This window comes from Haliotis rufescens, unplaced genomic scaffold (genome assembly GCF_023055435.1).
Source record: "Haliotis rufescens isolate VD_foot unplaced genomic scaffold, xgHalRufe1.0.p SCAF_2, whole genome shotgun sequence".
Classification (NCBI taxonomy): Eukaryota; Metazoa; Mollusca; class Gastropoda; order Lepetellida; family Haliotidae; genus Haliotis; species Haliotis rufescens.
The window spans coordinates 24843304-24862016 of record NW_025963890.1 but is presented as its reverse complement, the minus strand read 5'-3'; the positions used below and the strand labels follow the sequence as shown (position 1 = coordinate 24862016).

At 42.3% G+C, this 18713-nt stretch overlaps 2 protein-coding genes across 3 annotated transcripts in view; both read left to right on the top strand.

Annotated features, from left to right (window-relative positions):
• Positions 1-6845, top strand: part of LOC124146175 (QRFP-like peptide receptor) — a 42046-nt gene extending 35201 nt beyond the window's left edge. Inside the window, exons 3-6 of one of the 2 annotated variants that reach the window (XM_046516326.2) lie at positions 3622-3745; positions 4153-4355; positions 5273-5417; positions 5942-6845. In XM_046516326.2, coding sequence (XP_046372282.1) covers positions 3622-3745; positions 4153-4355; positions 5273-5417; positions 5942-6448 — 979 coding nt within the window. In that variant the 3' untranslated portion in view covers positions 6449-6845. Of the gene's footprint in view, positions 1-3621; positions 3746-4152; positions 4356-5272; positions 5418-5929 lie in introns of both variants that reach the window. The other variant, XM_046516325.2, reaches the window with a different exon arrangement.
• Positions 6846-17807: 10962 nt separating this feature from the next.
• LOC124146166 lies at positions 17808-18365 on the top strand. The gene has a single exon (XM_046516315.1). It carries the CDS (start codon positions 17808-17810, stop codon positions 18363-18365), a length of 558 nt encoding a protein of 185 aa, XP_046372271.1.
• The last annotated feature ends 348 nt before the right edge of the window (positions 18366-18713 follow it).

Genomic DNA, 18713 nt, shown 5'->3' with positions numbered 1-18713 from the left:
GTACTTACATTGTATTTCTCCCACCCTCAATCATATCCCCACATTGCAACAACCGTACCGTATTTTTGTGAAACGTTTATTACATACATGTTTTGTTTAATCGGTAATATAACATACGTAAATAACACCGATTACACCAAAGGTGGACATGACATGTCATATTGCCGATAACACTTAAGGTAGACGTGATGTGCTGTAATATTGCCCATAACACTTAAGGTAGACGTGATGTACTGTAATATTTGCCATTACAATTAAGGAAGGCGTGAAGTACTGTAATATTTGCCAGTACACTTAAGTAAGACGTAAGACTGTAATATTGCCCACTACACTGAAGTAAGACGTGATGTTCTGTAATATTTGCCATTACACTGAAGTAAGACGTGATGTACTGTAATATTTGCCATCACACTTAAGGTAGACGTGATGTGCTGTAATATTGCAGATAACACTTAAGGAAGACGTGATGTTCTGTAATATTGCCCATTACACTGAAGTAAGACGTGATGTACTATAATATTTGCCATTACACTTAAGGTAGACGTGATGTACTGTAATATTTGCCAGTACACTTAGTAAGACGTGATGTACTGTAAAATTGCCCACTACACTTAAGGTAGACGTTAAGTACTATAATATTGCCCATTACACTGATGTAAGACGTGATGTACTGTAATATTGCCCATTACACTGAAGTAAGACGTGATGTACTATAATATTTGCCATTACACTTAAGGTAGACGTGATGTACTGTAATATTTGCCAGTACACTTAGTAAGACGTGATGTACTGTAATATTGCCCATTACACTGAAGTAAGACGTGATGTACTATAATATTTGCCATTACACTTAAGGTAGACGTGATGTACTGTAATATTTGCCAGTACACTTAGTAAGACGTGATGTACTGTAATATTGCCCACTACACTTAAGGTAGACGTTAAGTACTATAATATTGCCCATTACACTGATGTAAGACGTGATGTACTGTAATATTGCCCACTACACTTACGGTAGACGTGATGTACAGTAATATTGCCCATTACACTGAAGTAAGACGTGATGTACTATAATATTTGCCATTACACTTAAGGTAGACGTGATGTACTGTAATATTTGCCAGTACACTTAGTAAGACGTGATGTACTGTAATATTGCCCACTACACTTAAGGTAGACGTTAAGTACTATAATATTGCCCATTACACTGATGTAAGACGTGATGTACTGTAATATTGCCCACTACACTTACGGTAGACGTGATGTACAGTAATATTGCCCATTACACTGAAGTAAGACGTGATGTACTATAATATTTGCCATTACACTTAAGGTAGACGTGATGTACTGTAATATTTGCCAGTACACTTAGTAAGACGTGATGTACTGTAATATTGCCCACTACACTTAAGGTAGACGTTAAGTACTATAATATTGCCCATTACACTGATGTAAGACGTGATGTACTGTAATATTGCCCACTACACTTACGGTAGACGTGATGTACAGTAATATTGCCCATAACACTGAAGTAAGACGTGATGTACTATAATATTTGCCATTACACTTAAGGTAGACGTGATGTACTGTAATATTTGCCAGTACACTTAGTAAGACGTGATGTACTGTAATATTGCCCACTACACTTAAGGTAGACGTTAAGTACTATAATATTGCCCATTACACTGATGTAAGACGTGATGTACTGTAATATTGCCCACTACACTTACGGTAGACGTGATGTACAGTAATATTGCCCATTACACTGAAGTAAGACGTGATGTACTGTAATATTTGTCATTACACTGAAGTAAGACGTGATGTACTGTAATATTTGCCATTACACTTAAGGTAGACGTGATGTACTGTAATATTTGCCATTACACTTGAGGAAGACGTGATGTACTGTAATATTTGCCATTACACTTAAGGTAGACGTGATGTACGGTAATATTTTCCATTACACTTAAGGTAGATGTTATGTACGGTAATATTGTCCATTACACTTAAGGTAGATGTTATGTACTGTTATATTTGCCATTAGACTTAAGGAAGACGTGATGCACTGTAATATTGCAGATTACACTTAAGGTAGACGTGATGTACAGTAATATTTGTCATTACACCCTAAGGAAGACGTGATGTGCTGTAATATTGCAGATTACACTTAAGGTAGACGTGATGTACTGTAATATTGCCCATTTCACTGAAGGTAGTAGGGATGTACCGTAATGTTTGCCATTTCACTTAAGGTAGACGTGATGTGCTGTAATATTGCAGATTACACCTAAGGAAGACGTGATGTACTGTAATATTTGCCATTACACTTAAGGAAGACGTGATGTACTGTAATATTTGCCATTACACTTAAAGTAGACGCGATGTGCTGTAGTCACACGGATCCAACCATATTCACACTCACACACGAAATTACACTCACACGCATTGACACTCACATGCATTGACACTCACACGCATTGACACTCACACGCATTTACAATTACACGCATTTACACTTACACGCATTTACACTTACACGCATTGACACTCACACGGATTCACACTCACACACGTATTGACACTCACCCGTGATAATCTGTGAGATTCTGTCCCGAATCTAAAGTACACAAAGAAACAGAACTGTACCATTGATATTTTATATATACTGAAAAACAGTAATGGGCCCCTGGTATTTTTCATGCACTGATGTTGATATCGTGTGTTCCTTAATCCTGACTTTGACTGAGATTGACTACCAACGCCTTTATTTGATGCAGAGAAACATGGTTCAGCTCACAGAATTCTTGTGCATTTTGTGTATAGTGCATCTATAGGTTTAGAATCCACAGAAGCTAACACCGTAAGGACAAGAAACTAGCCCAGTGTCAGATACCATGCTTAAATCCTTCCTCCGATTGTTAGACCTTAAGCCGATCATCGGGGGACATGTTCAATAATAATCACACCTGTCCATTCTAATGATCTCAAATTAAGATTTAGTATAATGATATAATTCAATAATTGCATATAGTGACATGAAACATATTTACTACCCCGATACTATACCTATCTGACAAAACATTCATAGAAGGTCATGTCAGGTGAGTCCTAAGCGAACTTAGATCGCCAAATCTAAAGGACGCGTAGGTTTGTTAACCGTCGTTAACCGAACATATAGTACACCACTTTGGATGTAGATGTCATGGAGCTCAGATAGGATACGATAGCTAAAGTATCCACAACATATACAGAGCGCCCTTCATTATTTTGCATTCCGAGAGTTCGTTTGCGAGGTACAGAAGTCAGATATGCTGCATGTCACTCCTGCGGATAGTTTAGAAGCTTCGGCTCCTATTGGCTAATAAGAAAGTTCACCTGACGCTCCCGTCCACAAATGTTCGCACAGAGGGTTATTGTATCGGAGAAAAATGTGTTAATTCGATTGACTACGGTATTGAAAATTCAAAAACATTTTATTGGGTAAATGTACATGTGTACATAGGTCGCAAATTATTTACATTTTAATCCTGAATTGAAGAGAAACTGAAGTGTATGTCTCTAAGAGTACAACTACATACATTGAACACCCAGACGGTATGTAAAATAGTGTATGAATTTCAGGTACTACGCCATCCTACACCCTATGAGAGCCAAGTACACCTGCACCGTGGCTTTGGCACGAAGAACCGTTCTGATACTTTGGGTTCTCAGTATCATAATGGGCGTACCAATACTCATTGGGCAGGTAAAAACACTGTAAACACATGTTATAAAATTGTCCCAAACTATTACTTTGGTTAATATTTATTTTTTAAATTATATATTGAAAATCAAACATTTTTGTAAAACGTTTCGCATCAAAACGTGAAACGAAACAGTTCTTTGAATAAACAAATTAAACCGAAGTGACAGATAGCTGCTACTCTACGATAGAGGATCCTGTAACTAAACACCTGATGTGATAGAAAGTTGTATTGAATATTCATATGGGACTATGTTTTTTTGCTGATTTTTTTTTTATAAGTTTACATGTTCGTGTTGAAGTAACAATTTTTAAACAGTACAGGCCAAACTGTTTGGCGGAGATAGCTGGGATAGGATTCATTCTTTGAAAGATGAACAGTAGGTAGTGATGTGCACTTGTGACTCCAGCAACACATCCTGGTGGGGTCCAGGCGGAAAGGTTACTGGTGCATGGAGCAGTGGGATCTCCCTATCTACCACCAGCTCTACCAGATATACATGTTCTTCCTCATCTTCCTCCTGCCCTTGACCTTGATGACGTTCGCCTATGCCAGTATCTGCAGAAAGCTTTGGCTTGTTCGCTATCACAGAGCGTCTATCAGGGCAAACAAGTAAGTCGACAGCAGGCTCCTAGTGGTTGTTTACGACATTAGCTTGTCGGTTATTAGAAGCAGACTGATTTGCGTAACGTGATGGGAAACGCTGTTGATATGCCTGGATATTTACGATATGTTATTCGGTGCAACATTAGTTACCCACTGTGAAGGTAATCAATTATACGGATGACTGGTAACAATTTGGATGTTTATATTAATTATTCAAGAAAACAGTGTGTTAGGGAAGATAACTTATGGATTTCAGCTTCTTTATTATGAGGAACACAATGTTTCGGAGTATATAATTACTACTATCATCATTTTCTTACTTGTGTGCATCACTTCTAAATGCCATTCAAAGGCTTGAGGAGTGTGTTAGTCAGAAAACCTTTTTGTTAATGGCAAATGAAGCATAGTGTTGTTTCCTTTGTAAAGATTCCTCATGATGCTCTGTGAAGTAAACACGTAACCAGAATGGTATCACAATACCTTCATTTTCACTACCTGAACAAAATACATCATGTCATATATATTCAAATGTTTAAAGGCAGTGATTGAGCGTTCATTCTAGGTGTGGCTTGTTCCCAAAACGATGCTTACATTGTCGTGCTATTGTTGGCGTAAATTATATCTACACAGTCCTAACTGGTAGTTCTGGTGACCGGTACAGAAATGGAAACCAAGTATTACTTATTTAGATGTCATGTTACTTTTGGTCATCAAGGATTTTGGAGTCGCTCGATGGGCGCCTTTAAGGAAGATGTGACAATATTTCATGGACGTTTCGATGGGCGCCTTTAAGGAAGATGTCACAATATTTCATGGAGGTTTCGAGGGCGATATACTTCCAAACAAAACAAGAACAAAATATTACTGTATTCTTTACTTATTACTACTCTTATAACAAGAGGATATGTTGTTTTGTCATCCAGCTTACGGTACTCATGCCAGGAGACAATCCTGCTCAATGGGGACACTACACCCGGAGCCTTGCGAAGAGACAAAATAGTCCCGAGTGCTTTTACTGTTCGGCGGAAGAAGTTATTTGCTGCGGATGAAGACTCCACTAGGAAACAGGTAGGTGGCGACTGATGATGAAAATGTTCACTGTTGGATATATCAGCAAGTTCAGATGGTTCAACAAGATCCTCACAGTAACAGACCATTCTAAGAACTTATTATTTGTCGGTTACGCATTATTTCATTTCAAGTTTCATGGTATTAGTATAGTAAAAATGTAATCTACAAGCTCTATCCCGCCTGACTAACAAACACTCGTAAATATAGGGAAATAGCAAGTTAGTCTTAGACATTTTAGTCAACACAATATAATGACATTCATACAGGCATAATAATACATCTGTCTCTATAACTTTAGTTTGACATATTTTTCTTTTGGTCACTCTGGAGGGTAACGAGGGGGTTTCATGCCAATGGAACAATCAAATTCATATCTACTTGCACTTTCAGATGACTTGCCCCCCCCCCCCCCCCCCCCCAACGAACATATAAACTATGTGTAATGCATGGCCTAAATATGTGCGAGATAGGTATGTGGTAATGATGGTGCTGGACGTAAGCCTCTTTAGTTCACGTTTCAGGTGATAAAGATGCTGGTGGCTGTCATCGTGTTGTTTGCTGCATGCTGGGGCCCAATAATGGTCAACAACCTTCTGGTCTCCTTCGGCGTGCTGGAACAACTAAGCCTTGGCTACCTGAAGCCAATGAGGCAGGCTTTCTGGCTCATGTCGTATTTCAACAGTTGTGTAAATCCAATCGTCTATGGCTTTATGTCCAAAAATTTCCGTGATACATTCCGTTATACCATCGGCCTTTGTTGCTTGAGGAGGACACCCAATAGGATGATGGTATTGCAAGGCCGCTGCTCCCTGCCGTCGGGGCAGTCCACTAGCATGCGGGCAGCTTCCATGTATGAAGCAGACAGATGGAACATCTATCGTTGCTCTAGAATGAATATATCACATGGTTCCCAAACCACTGAAATGACAGACTTACGAAAGTGCACCGAACTAAAGACTCCTGTTAATCTGACCTTGAATGGTCACATCTGTACCAAGCCTTCTCATGATGTATGTCAGGTGCCGTGAAGTGTCATAAAATGTCCGGAAAGCTACGTTCCCTTCAAGTGTCAACTTCTTGTGTGTAATGTGGTATCACCCTGGACCGTCTTGCCGGGTTATCTGGACGTTGGCGTGTACACATTAATTTTGTTTAATTCCAGTTTGTGTAAGTACAACGCTCCACGATATCATCATGAGGAAGTCAACTTTTGTGTTCCGTGATCAGCCCCAGATTGGGGGTTCTACCTCATCTAGTGCCATAAAGTACTGGCTGTAGATGGCGCTATGAGCACCATCCTTTGTGTTTGTTTACTGTGTTAATTCCCTCTTCCGCTGTTGTCCAGTGCTGTTGCGATCGATGTTGTTCATCGTTATTAAATGAGAAACAATGCGACGACTTAGTGTTACCGACTGAAAGTGATTGTGTTTCTATTGTTTATGCAGTATTAAAGTTGCATTTCAAAAGCAGTTTTACTGTGTTGATCTGGTGGGGTGAGGGTGAGAGTAAATGGGGTTTAACATCGCGTTCAAGATTATTGCACTTATATAACGATGTGCGTGCGTGCGTGTGTGTGTGTGTGAGATACCATGCCGTAATTTAACATGTGTACCCCTCTCAGGCACAGAATACCGACTCCGAGCCGAGCACCTTTCATCGTCTTGAGGTGTGACGTTGCCGTGGAGGAAATCCCTGACGTTCTGCTCTCCGTGTAGACGGGGACGGTGGAGCCTCATGAGACCAGTAAGTGCAGGTCGGAGTGTAATGATACATACGTGTATTGTGGCTAAGATAATTTTGACATGAACTGGATGCTATCGAGTGTTGATTTTAACTAGTCAGCTATATTGCCTACGCAATACCCCCAGGTGAGAAAACCTAAACCAAGCACATATTTTATCTGATAATTAGATTCAGTTTAAAAGAAACATCCAATCCAGATACACCTTACAATACGAATATGGAAATGGTGTAATATCTGACATAGCATCTCTGATTTTTCTTCATCCTTTATTTCACACATCTATTTCTTTCTATGCTGAAAACGTTTGTCTTCGTCTTTCCGAGAACTTTCCCCATGTACAGACAAGTGGTCGCCAATGCAAGTATTTCGTATAACAAATGTGTATATCTCGTGAAGTCTCACAACGGTACGTTGATGCTTCGTTACCTTTAAAGCTAACATAGGTTAAAAACTGCCTTTGATGTGAATAGCTTGAAGCACAGTTAAACCTCAGTAGGTGGAACGCTTGGATTACACCCACGTCTGATAGGAAACAGGAGTGGCAGTAATACGTCACTGTTATGTGACCGCATAACTTCGTTACAATACCGACACCCTATCTTGAAACACCCACGCTCGCTGCCACAGTATATACTAGGTGGCAGGTTTAAAACTTTCGGTCTCTCAGCCACGTGAGACATAATCGTTTTATCAGAGATTGCGCTTCCATCTTAACCCTTCGCTCAGTACATATTTTAATCATTGAAAGACAAATGTGTCATCATTAACAACCATTGGTCAAGTACCACATATCATCTCACAGCATAATTACCAGCAATGTTGATGACGTCACGGAATATTTTAGAAAAGCCTAGGCTTGGGTTGAATGATCTGAGTAAAGCAATAAGTGTTTCATGTTCGTCACTGCTGTCAATAGCAATGGAAAGCTAAACGTTATGCAATTCTCAGATGTATACAATTTGGTAAAGATAAAAACGACTATACCATTTCAATTATCATGAGAAATATCTGCTAAGAACCTAGTCTATTGTACGATTCCGACTATATCAGGAGTGTGTGTTTATGAATCAATAACAAATAGTGATGATACCAGGTGTTCACTAAAAGGTGAGCGTGTCCTGACACACAAGTGGGACCAGTCACAACCAGGCACGTGGCACGTGCAAGGTGTTAACAAACCAGTTGTCATAAACAGGACGAAATTGGGATTCGAATCCATCTATGGACATCGAAACCTAATATACCAAGTGGACGCAACTTTGTAACTTTTGAAACATAACTCTCTGCGTTGTGTCTGACGAGCAGTCTTTAAACAGGGAATCGCATAATTCTGCTGTTGGAAATCGATGACATCCCTGGAATTATTCAACGAAGCGCAACGTGGGCGTCACATCATACAGATCATCAACTGTGTTGCCTGCTCTGTCACTCCAGCTAAACCCTGAGTGTTTGTAAGCTGTACTGGGAATTCACTGCTGTGAATCGACTATATGATCACGGCACCGAGACGCGTGTAAGAGGGTCCTTTTATCAATCAGCTCACATCGTTCCCATAATAGTAATTTGTTGTTAACGACCTGTCAGCACAGTTTAGGAGTCCTTGTGTAGATGACCAGTTATAATTAGTGTCACTTCTAGTCACGCTCTTTATTACAGAGGGTAAGTAAACAACGTCGACGTCAGATAACTGCCACGAAGGCAATTGTACGTTGTGATGTTATTCCTACATGTATTAAAGATGCAGTACTCTTCAGATGCAGTGGTATTTGATTTCTTATGAAGAAGGAAAGGATTTTGTCGCATTTACTATTATGATTCGTGTTTTCGTCATTCTTTTGCCCATACGGAGACGTAAAATAAATTTAGTACGTGATGACTTCACGTATTAAGTTTGTTACAGTAGAAATTCATTGTATGATGTCAGATGGCTAAGAGGCGCATTGCAAACACAAAAGATAGCGTTTATGTGTTAGTTAGGACGACATAGCACGTATGAGTGTCGCGTTCTGTTTGGCATGTTGGATTTGTCCGAAATATGTTTGAATTGTTACCTTGTTTCGTTTTGTCGCTGTGTGTACATCTGACTGCACTTCTTAACGTTATGACAGGACAGACCGACTGTCAACAACGACTGACCGTGGCCGTGACGTCTCATAGACTAGGGTTAGAGAAGCTTCCCTTTGACAAAGGGCAGCTACTCTAGCGGACAGACAGATGGATTGCCGCGAAAGGCAATTAAAAACAATTGTTGTTTTGCGTATATGTTGCTTCGCCACTGTATAAGAAACAGATTTCAGTTGGAACTATATTGGCTACTGTCACTGTCCGACTGACACATCACTTACCCTGTGACGTAATAAATATTAATGCGCGCATTCCAGAAAAACTCGCAATGTTTCGGTTATGTATGTGAGAGAGGGAAAGCGATTTTGAAGCACAGAATTAAAGAATGAAATTATATGATAAAGAGGTTATCACGCTTGTGTGTTTGGGGATGGTAAATATCCTGTATTAGGAATAAACACTATGTATTTAGCTCGCCAAGGCTCGCTAAATACAATGTTTATTCCCAATGCAGGATATTTACCATCCCCAAACACACTCGCGTGATAACCTCTATGTATCTGTAAAATTGTAAAAGACGTACTTTGGACTTATTGCCAGTCGGAATATTCCAAACGACGCACTCACGTAGTACCTTAGTAATATGTAGCTAAATGTATCTTCCCTTATTTTATCGCAAGAGTTTTTCCTATCTGAATTAAAACATATATTGTTACTTGTAGTCGAGCAGAAGTTTGTGAATAAACCTTTACAACATACGCGTTTACCAATTGCATTTACGGCACTGTTGATACGCTGCCAAAGGTTAAACACTGGCAACGTAAGAGCACTCCTCAAAATGATGCAATTATTAACACGGTGAATTTACAGATAAATATCTCAAGGACTTGTTGGGACCGACAGCTTGCTCTGTTTAGAGTGTTTTAACGCATTTCTGCGTGTCTCCAATGCAACCAGGTGCCCTGAGCTACAGCTGACAATGTGTGAGTTTGGGTTTACGAATTTTAAAAAAATAATTAAGTTGTATCATATAGTTTCAAGTTAACGTCAGTGAAACCCCAAAAAACTTTGACCGTATAAATGTACTACGTTGGCATTTGGTATTCCCCGACGAGGTTTGACTCGAGAATCCGATTCAACCTTGCCACGATACAGATGAAATATCATTGAGGAACCCATTACTCACTCATTGTCCTCAATTAGATTAACCCTTACAGTCCCGTGACGTCAATTCCACTGCAATTGTATCAGTTCGTGATTTGCATTAGATAATAGACCTGATAAATCAATGTCCTAATTTGCATGAATCGTTCCATATTGTATCAGTTTATTCTCTTTAACTCCGGGATTCAGACATTACATTCACAAATCAAAACCAATTTGTATAATTCTCAAACGATCTTCAAATGTTTCTAGATATCATTGGAAATCTGTTTTTAAGTAGAGGCTTGCTATTAGGTTCACGTCGCAAGCGATAAAGTTGATGGTCATTAAAACGTGAAGCAAGTGAAAGGAACGTTCCATTAATATAAGCCGGAGAGAGAGCATACAGATCCCTGTCAATAAAGTTGCTATATCCGAAAAGCCGGTTACTGAGTCATTAACTTGTGGAGCAGGTGATTGACAGATTCATCATGCTTGTGGATTCCTTGTCATAGAACCGTGACACGTGTCTCTCTGTCCCATCACGCATTGAGCGAAATGATGCAATAATGCGATCATTATTATTTAATAGAAAATGTAAGGTACTTTTTTCCGAATACTCTAACATGGCAGCCTGGACAGAGACGAGTGTTTTTTCTCCGGAAGTAGTCGACACGGTTTACTTCCTCTCACAGATGTATTGATGAAACCCCTGCAGTATCCGTGTGTCTCCGTGTGCCCTCTATATATTGCGTGGGCGAACAACCTTCCTTCCAGCCAGCTGCCTAACTGTTGTGCATGACAAGACAGTGACACAGCCTGGTTGTAATCAGACCTCTGATGGGACATATCCGTGTTGTCATTCTTAACACACACATTATCCTAATTTGAGTTAAGGTTCAGCCTTTCGAATATTAACTGCGTTTGCTTTTTAATGAATCCCTATACCTGAATAATACAACCTACTATCAAAGTACTGCACCTTCACTGCCCGTGTGTCATCTTCATATTCACACATGGTTTATACACTCTTCAAAAAAAAAAAAACCGCACAGGTAGTATGTAGTTCATTGAACCTGACTACACAAAACATCCGGTATATAAATTGGATATATGTAATTGGAAATTGTTGGTGGCCTGCAGTGTCTTAAACGGCATTGTTTTCACACTTGTTCAAGCATGGCAAGGAGGAAAACAGTAAAGCAAAATGCACGTGCAAGTTATGGCATTCGTAATTCGTGGTAGTGGCTATAAAAAGGCAAGCATAAGCCAATGATTTGTCATTCAGTTTTCAACTTTTTTCAAGAAAATGCCAAGACTCAGCGTTGCCGATCGGAACATCGCCATAGGACGTATCCAAAGAGGGGAATCGCAGTCTTCTTTTGCACGCCACTTCAACGTCCACCACAGCACCATTTCATACATACAGTTCAATTCCACTGCAGACTGTCCGAGAACCGGCCGACCAAGAGTTATCACCCCTGCACATGATCACTACATTCGACTGTTCCACCTACGTCATCGCAATGCCACAGCTATGGAGACTGCAGGATGCATCCCTGGTTTGAGGAGCATATTGGACCAAACTGTCAGGAACCATCTTCACGAGGCTGGATTCCGACCCAGAAGATCAGTTATCGTCCATGTTCTGCAACAGATCCACTGAAAGCGACGCTTGCGTTGGTGCCATACCTTACAGCCTTGGAGAAACTGGAGACGAGTTTGGTTTAGCGACGAATCACGATTTCTTCTTTACCGGCGAGATGGAAGACAACGTGCATATGAGCGTTTTGCCCCACATTGTGTACGTGAATTCAACAAACTCGGTGGCGGTAGTGTCATGGTGTGGTGGTAGACTACCTTCATAGTGCCAACATAAAAGTCTTGCCCTGGCCGTCGAGATCTCCAGATCTCAACCCAATCGAACACCTCTGGGACTCGATCGACGAGTACGTCAACGTCAGAACACGCCGCAGACACTCCCAAAACTGGCCAACGTGTTACAAGCAGAAAGACGCAGAATTTAGCAGGACAGAATTCGTACACTTATCCAGTCAGTGCTGAGGACGTGCAGAGCCGTGATTGCTGCCCGGGGCGGTCACACGAGATTCTGAATTCAACGCACCCTTGTGGTCTTATGTGACATGAAAATGAACAGTTTCCAATGCCTTTGTACAACGACAACATGTGACTATCGCGCTCCAAAATATCATATATGTATCTATGAAATTAAATTAAATATATCGCCTTTATTAGGTACAATAAATTTACTAAAAATCTACCAGTGCGTTTCATTTTTGGAAGAGTGTATAGATTAATAAACATTTCAAATATAAAGAAAAACGCAAATTTAGAAAGATTTTTGTACAAACGATAACTACTGTTTTGCAAACTTCGTAGTCTACTTAAAAATTGGAATGAGATTTAAAAAACAATATCAATTCAATACACTTGATGTGTGTCATCCGCTAGTACACGCCAGTGCATATATTATGCATGACAATATTTATTAGGGCTTTCATTAGTCTTGGGGCGGCGCTGCGTGTACAGTCAAACAGTGCTGCAGATTACATGCACTTCACACACGTGTATATAAAAAGAGTCACTAAGCAAGGACTGGTCGGCTCGGAGTCAGCCACACACACACGTGCATGCACATCGCCATATGGGTGCAATAATCGGGCACGTGACGTTAAACCCCATTTAACCTCACCTTTGTTTGTCCTGTAGAAACAAGATACATTTAGTTTATAAGATAATGAATTTCTCAAGTGGGTTTATGCCAAAAAGGGTCTGTAAGGGCGCTCGCCAATTAATACGTCTTGTCTCGAACAGACGTTTGCAATGTTCACAGGAGAGTTCCCAGTCCTGGGACTACAGTATCAGTTTGGTTTATACTGAGGAACTGACCACATTACCACAGTCATGTCTCGACGTCTTGAAATCTCATGGCATGTGATGTTGCTTCTCATGCGCAATTAACTGTCTCGTGATCTCAAGCCGTGTTTCTCAAGGCAGTTACCAGCTTAATCAAATCAGAGTGAATGCTTGTTCAGTTTAAGCTGATGAATTGTGACCCTATATCAGGTTATGAGGGACAGCAGCAGGACAACGTCGCACTGCATCTTTCGCCATCTCTGTAGTCCATGGGCAATTCTGATTCTCAACGAAATGAGATCCAAACACTGTCCCAGCTAGAGGCTTGAGTGTATTACTGGGCACTTTCGACTTTTGCAAACAGAAGGAAAACTCAATGGTTTTAGCTCTTGTCCTTCAAGACAAGTCGACAAATCTTAATTGGTTTACATCAGAAAGCAATGGTCATGGGATCAGTGTGCTGCCCTCTAGGAACATCCTGGCATTTTCTGCAGCAGCTGTAGCATTTTCTACGAGACTTTGTAAAAGACAGAACTGTGAAAAAGTAAATGTGCTTGCGGTAAAACTGGTAATTGACAACCCAGGTTTTTGTGTACTATTTATCCTAGAAGGGTCATCCCAATCCTGAACAAGGAGTGCCCGATGTTGGTGTCCTATTTCAACCGCAAGGTTATATTATGAACGTTTTATTATCGATTGGTATTCCTGTAGGAAGTTTCTAATGGAATACTTTCCATGATTTGCCTTCGTTCAACATGTATCATATTACACTGTTATTGGTTAGATCCGGTGACAGCCATTCAATCAGGACTTTAATTTGTTGGCTCAACAACAAAGTAAATATTTTCTACTATGCTTCGTACTCTTTTATTGTTTCTTTTCATCAGTTTGGTTGAATTTGACGCCTAAAATACAAAGAAATGGAGCATACGTCCACTACTTACAAATGGAACACTACACTTGATATTTACAGTGAAAGATAGTGGTTGTAACACAGGAACAACTGTACGAATAGTTAGCGAGTGAGTATCGTTTTAGGTCGCAATTAGCAACAATCCAGCAATATCACACCAGAAATGGGCCTCACACATTGAACCCATGTGGACAATCAAACCATTTGGTGTACGAAACATTCCCAAAGTATCAAACGTTTTGGTTAAAAGTTGGACGTCTTTCAAAACAATTTCACAAGAACAAACTCATCATATTATTTGACGTAAGCTTTAGGTATGCAGTCAATGGCGATTAAATTGTTTGATTGTTGGTTGTCCATAACTGACATTGTACTTTATTTGTACGATATTAAAGACACAGGTGTTTGAAATGATATTTAAAACTGAAAGTATTAATGAACATATTGAATCACCCGTAAAATACTAGTAGACTATACGATTCTCGTAATTGTAACTCATCATTGTCTTCATCTGAACTTAAAAGACTCTTTCCAGTATGTTGAATTTTAGCACTTTTACTTGGCAAGCACGTTATTTCATTGATCTAAAGCTGTCATAGAATATTTTCCAATATAAAAAGAAACCAATAGTCTTGAAATTGAAACCCTGCAAAGATACAAACCGATTCGAGATTTGTGTCACCTTCGCCTCCCATGTACATGTAGGAGACCTGGATCGGTGTGGTGGATGGTGTGATGGATGGTGTGATCGATGGTGTGATGGATGTTGTGGTGGATGGTGTAGGGGATGGTGTGATGGATAGTGTGATCGATGGTGTGATGGATGGTGTGATGGATGGTGTTGTGGATGGTGTGATCGATGGTGCTGTGGATGGTGTGGTGGATGGTGTGATCGATGGTGTTGTGGATGGTGTGGTGGATGGTGTGATCGATGGTGCTGTGGATGGTTTGGTGGTCTCAGTGGCGGATGGTGTGATTGCTGGTGTGATGAGTGTAGTAGTTGATGATGTGGTGGATGGTGTGGGGGATGGTGTCAGGGATGGTATGATGAATGGTGTGATTGGTGGTGTGGTGGATGGTGTGGTGGATGGAGTGGGGAATTGTGTGATGGATGATGTGGGGGATGGGTGGTGTGAGGATGGTGTGGTGGATTGGTGGTGTGGGGGATGGTGTTGTGGGAGATGATGTGATGGATGGTGTTGGGGAAGGGTGGTGTAATGGATGATGTGGGGGATGGGTGGTGTGAGGATGGTGTGGTGGATTGGTGGTGTGGGGGATGGTGTTGTGGGAGATGATGTGATGGATGGTGTGGGGGAAGGGTGGTGTGGAGGATGGTGTTGGGGACGGTGTGGTGGATGATGTGGGGGATGGTATGATGGGTGGTGTGGGGATGGTGTGATGGATGGTATGATGGATGATGTGGTGGATAGTGGGATGGATGGTGTGGTGGACTGTATGGTGGATAGTGTGGTGAATGGTGTGATGGGTGGTATGGTGGGGAATGGTTTTGGGGAAGATGTAATGGTTGGTGTGGTGAATGGTGTGATGGGTGGTATGGTGGATGGTGTGGTGATTGTGTGATGGGTGGTGTGGTGGATGGTTAGATGGGTGGTATGGTGGATGGTGTGATGGATGATGTGGTGGATGGTGTGATGGATGGTGTAGGGGATGGTGTGATGGATGCTGTGATCGATGGTGTGGTCGATGGATTCGGGGATGGCGTGATGGATGGTGCTGTGGATGGTGTGAAGGATTGAGTGATGGATGGTGTGATCGATGGTGTGGGGAATGTTGTGATGGATGATGTGGTGGATGGTGTGGTGGGTGGTGTGGCGGATGGTGTGATGGGTGATGTGGTGGATGGTGTGGTGGATGGAGTGATCGATGGTGTGATGGATGGTGTGATGATCATGAGTGTAGTAGTTGATGATGTGGTGGATGGTGTCAGGGATGGTAAGATGAATGGTGTGATTGGTGGTGTGGTGGATGGTGTGGTGGATGGAGTGGGGGAATTGTGTGATGGATCATGTGGGGGATGGGTGGTGTGAGGATGGTGTGATGGATTGGTGGTGTGGGGGATGGTGTTGTGGGAGATGATGTGATGGATGGTGTTGGGGAAGGGTGGTGTGGAGGATGGTGTTGGGGACGGTGTGGTGGATGATGTGGGGGATGGTATGATGGGTGGTGTGGGGATGGTGTGATGGATGGTATGATTGATGATGTGGTGGATAGTGGGATGGATGGTGTGGTGGATGGTGTGGTGGACTGTGTGGTGGATAGTATGGTGAATGGTGTGATGGGTGGTATGGTGGGGAATGGTTTTGGGGAAGATGTAATGGTTGGTGTGGTGTATGGTGTGATGGGTGGTATGGTGGATGGTGTGATGGATGATGTGGTGGATGGTGTGATGAATGGTGTAGGGGATGGTGTGATGGATGCTGTGATCGATGGTGTGGTCGATGGATTCGGGGATGGCGTGATTGATGATGCTGTGGATGGTGTGAAGGATTGAGCGATGGATGGTGTGATCGATGGTGTGGGGAATGTTGTGATGGATGATGTGGTGGATGGTGTGGTGGGTGGTGTGGCGGATGGTGTGATGGGTGATGTGGTGGATGGTGTGGTGGATGGAGTGATCGATGGTGTGATGAATGGTGTGGTGGATGGAGTTGGGGATGGCGTGATGGATGGTGCTGTGGATGGTGTGTAGGATGGTGTTCTGGATGGTGTGATGGACGGAGTGATTGATGGTGTGATCGATGGTGTGATGGATGGTGTGGTGGATGGTGTGATGGAAGGAGTGATGGATGGTGTGATGGATGGTGTGATGGATGGTGTAGGGGATGGTGTGATGGATGGTGTGGTGGATGGAGTTGGGGATGGCGTGATGGATGGTGCTGTGGATGGTGTGTAGGATGGTGTTCTGGATGGTGTGATGGAAGGAGTGATGGATGGTGTGATGGATGGTGTGATGGATGGTGTAGGGGATGGTGTGATGGATGGTGTGTAGGATGGTGTGGTCGATGGAGTGATGGGTGGTGTGATCGATGGTGTGATGGATGGTGTGATGGATGGTGTAGGGGATGTTGTGATGGATGGTGTGTAGGATGGTGTGGTGGATGGAGTGATGGATGGTGTGATCGATGGTATGATGGATGGTGTGATGGATGGTGTAGGGGATGGTGTGATGGATGGTGTGATTGATGGTGTGGTGGATGGAGTCGGGATGGCGTGATGGATGGTGCTTTGGATGGTGTGGTGGATGGTGTGATGGATGTTGTGGTGGATGATGTGATGGGTGGTGTGGGGGGTGGTGTGGAGGATGGTGCAGTGGATGGTGTTGTGGATGGTGTGATCGATAGTGTGATGGATGGTGTAGGGGATGGTGTGATGGATGGTGTGATCGATGGTGTGGTGGATGGATTCGGTGATGGCGTGATGGATGGTGCTGTGGATGGTGTGATGGATGGTGTTGTGGATGGTGTAGGGGAATGTGTGATGGATGGTGTTATGGGTGGTGTGATGGGTGGTGTGATGGGTGTTGTGGGGGATGGTGTTGGGGATGGTGCAGTGGATGATGTGATGAGTGTCCTGGTGGATTGTGTGGGGATAGTGTGATATATGGTGTGGGGGATGGTGTCGTGTGATGGATGGTGTGGTGGATGGGGTGAAGGATTGTGTGATGGAAGGTGTTGGGGATGGCGTGATGGATGGTGTGGGGGAATGTGTGATGGATGGTGTTATGGGTGGTGTGTTGGGTGGTGTGATGGATGGTGTGGTGGATGATGTGGAGGATAGTGTGGTGGATGATGTGGTTGATAGTGTGGTAGATGGTGTTGTGAATGGTGTGGTGGATGGTGTGGTGGATGGTGTGGTGGATGGTGTTTTGGGTGGTGTGGTGGATGATGTGGTTGATAGTGTGGTGGATGGTGTTGTGAATGGTGTGGTGGATAGTGTGGTGGATAGTGTGGTGGATGATGTGGTGGATGGTGTGATGGATGGTGTGATGGATGGTGTTGGGGATGATTTTGGGGATGGTGTGGTGGATGGTGTGGAGGATAGTGTGGTGGATAGTGTTGTGGATAGTGTGGTGGATGGTGTAGTGGATAGTGTGGTGGAGAGTGTGGTGGATGGTGTTTTGGGTGGCTGGTGTTTATATGGACCGGCGTGTTGGGGGTTGGGGTGGGGGATAGTGTGTGTATGAGTGTGGACCGGTGTGTTTTGGGGATAGTCTGTGTATATGTGTGGGGATTGATGGTGAGGTTACGTTAGCGCTGTAAGATGTGCCGTTGGATATCTGTGTCAGGTTTAGGTTATATATCTGTGTCTCTCTGTCTTCCTTCCAACACATGTTACAACCAACTGTACACGTTACTTGAGATGAGGGATGCGAGCCCGTGACGCATAATCACATGTATTTTATATATGTATATGCCATATGTAGGCTTGTTGTGATGGAATACACACATACGTATATTTTTTGGTCGATGTAAATTTAGAAAATCGGTCAAGCAGTTTTCCCGTAGCAATGTTACAAATACAATTACATAAA

Bases quoted from the DNA above. Each gene is read 5' to 3' on its own strand.
- LOC124146166 (XM_046516315.1), top strand. From the start codon at position 17,808: ATGGATGGTGTGGTGGATGGGGTGAAGGATTGTGTGATGGAAGGTGTT.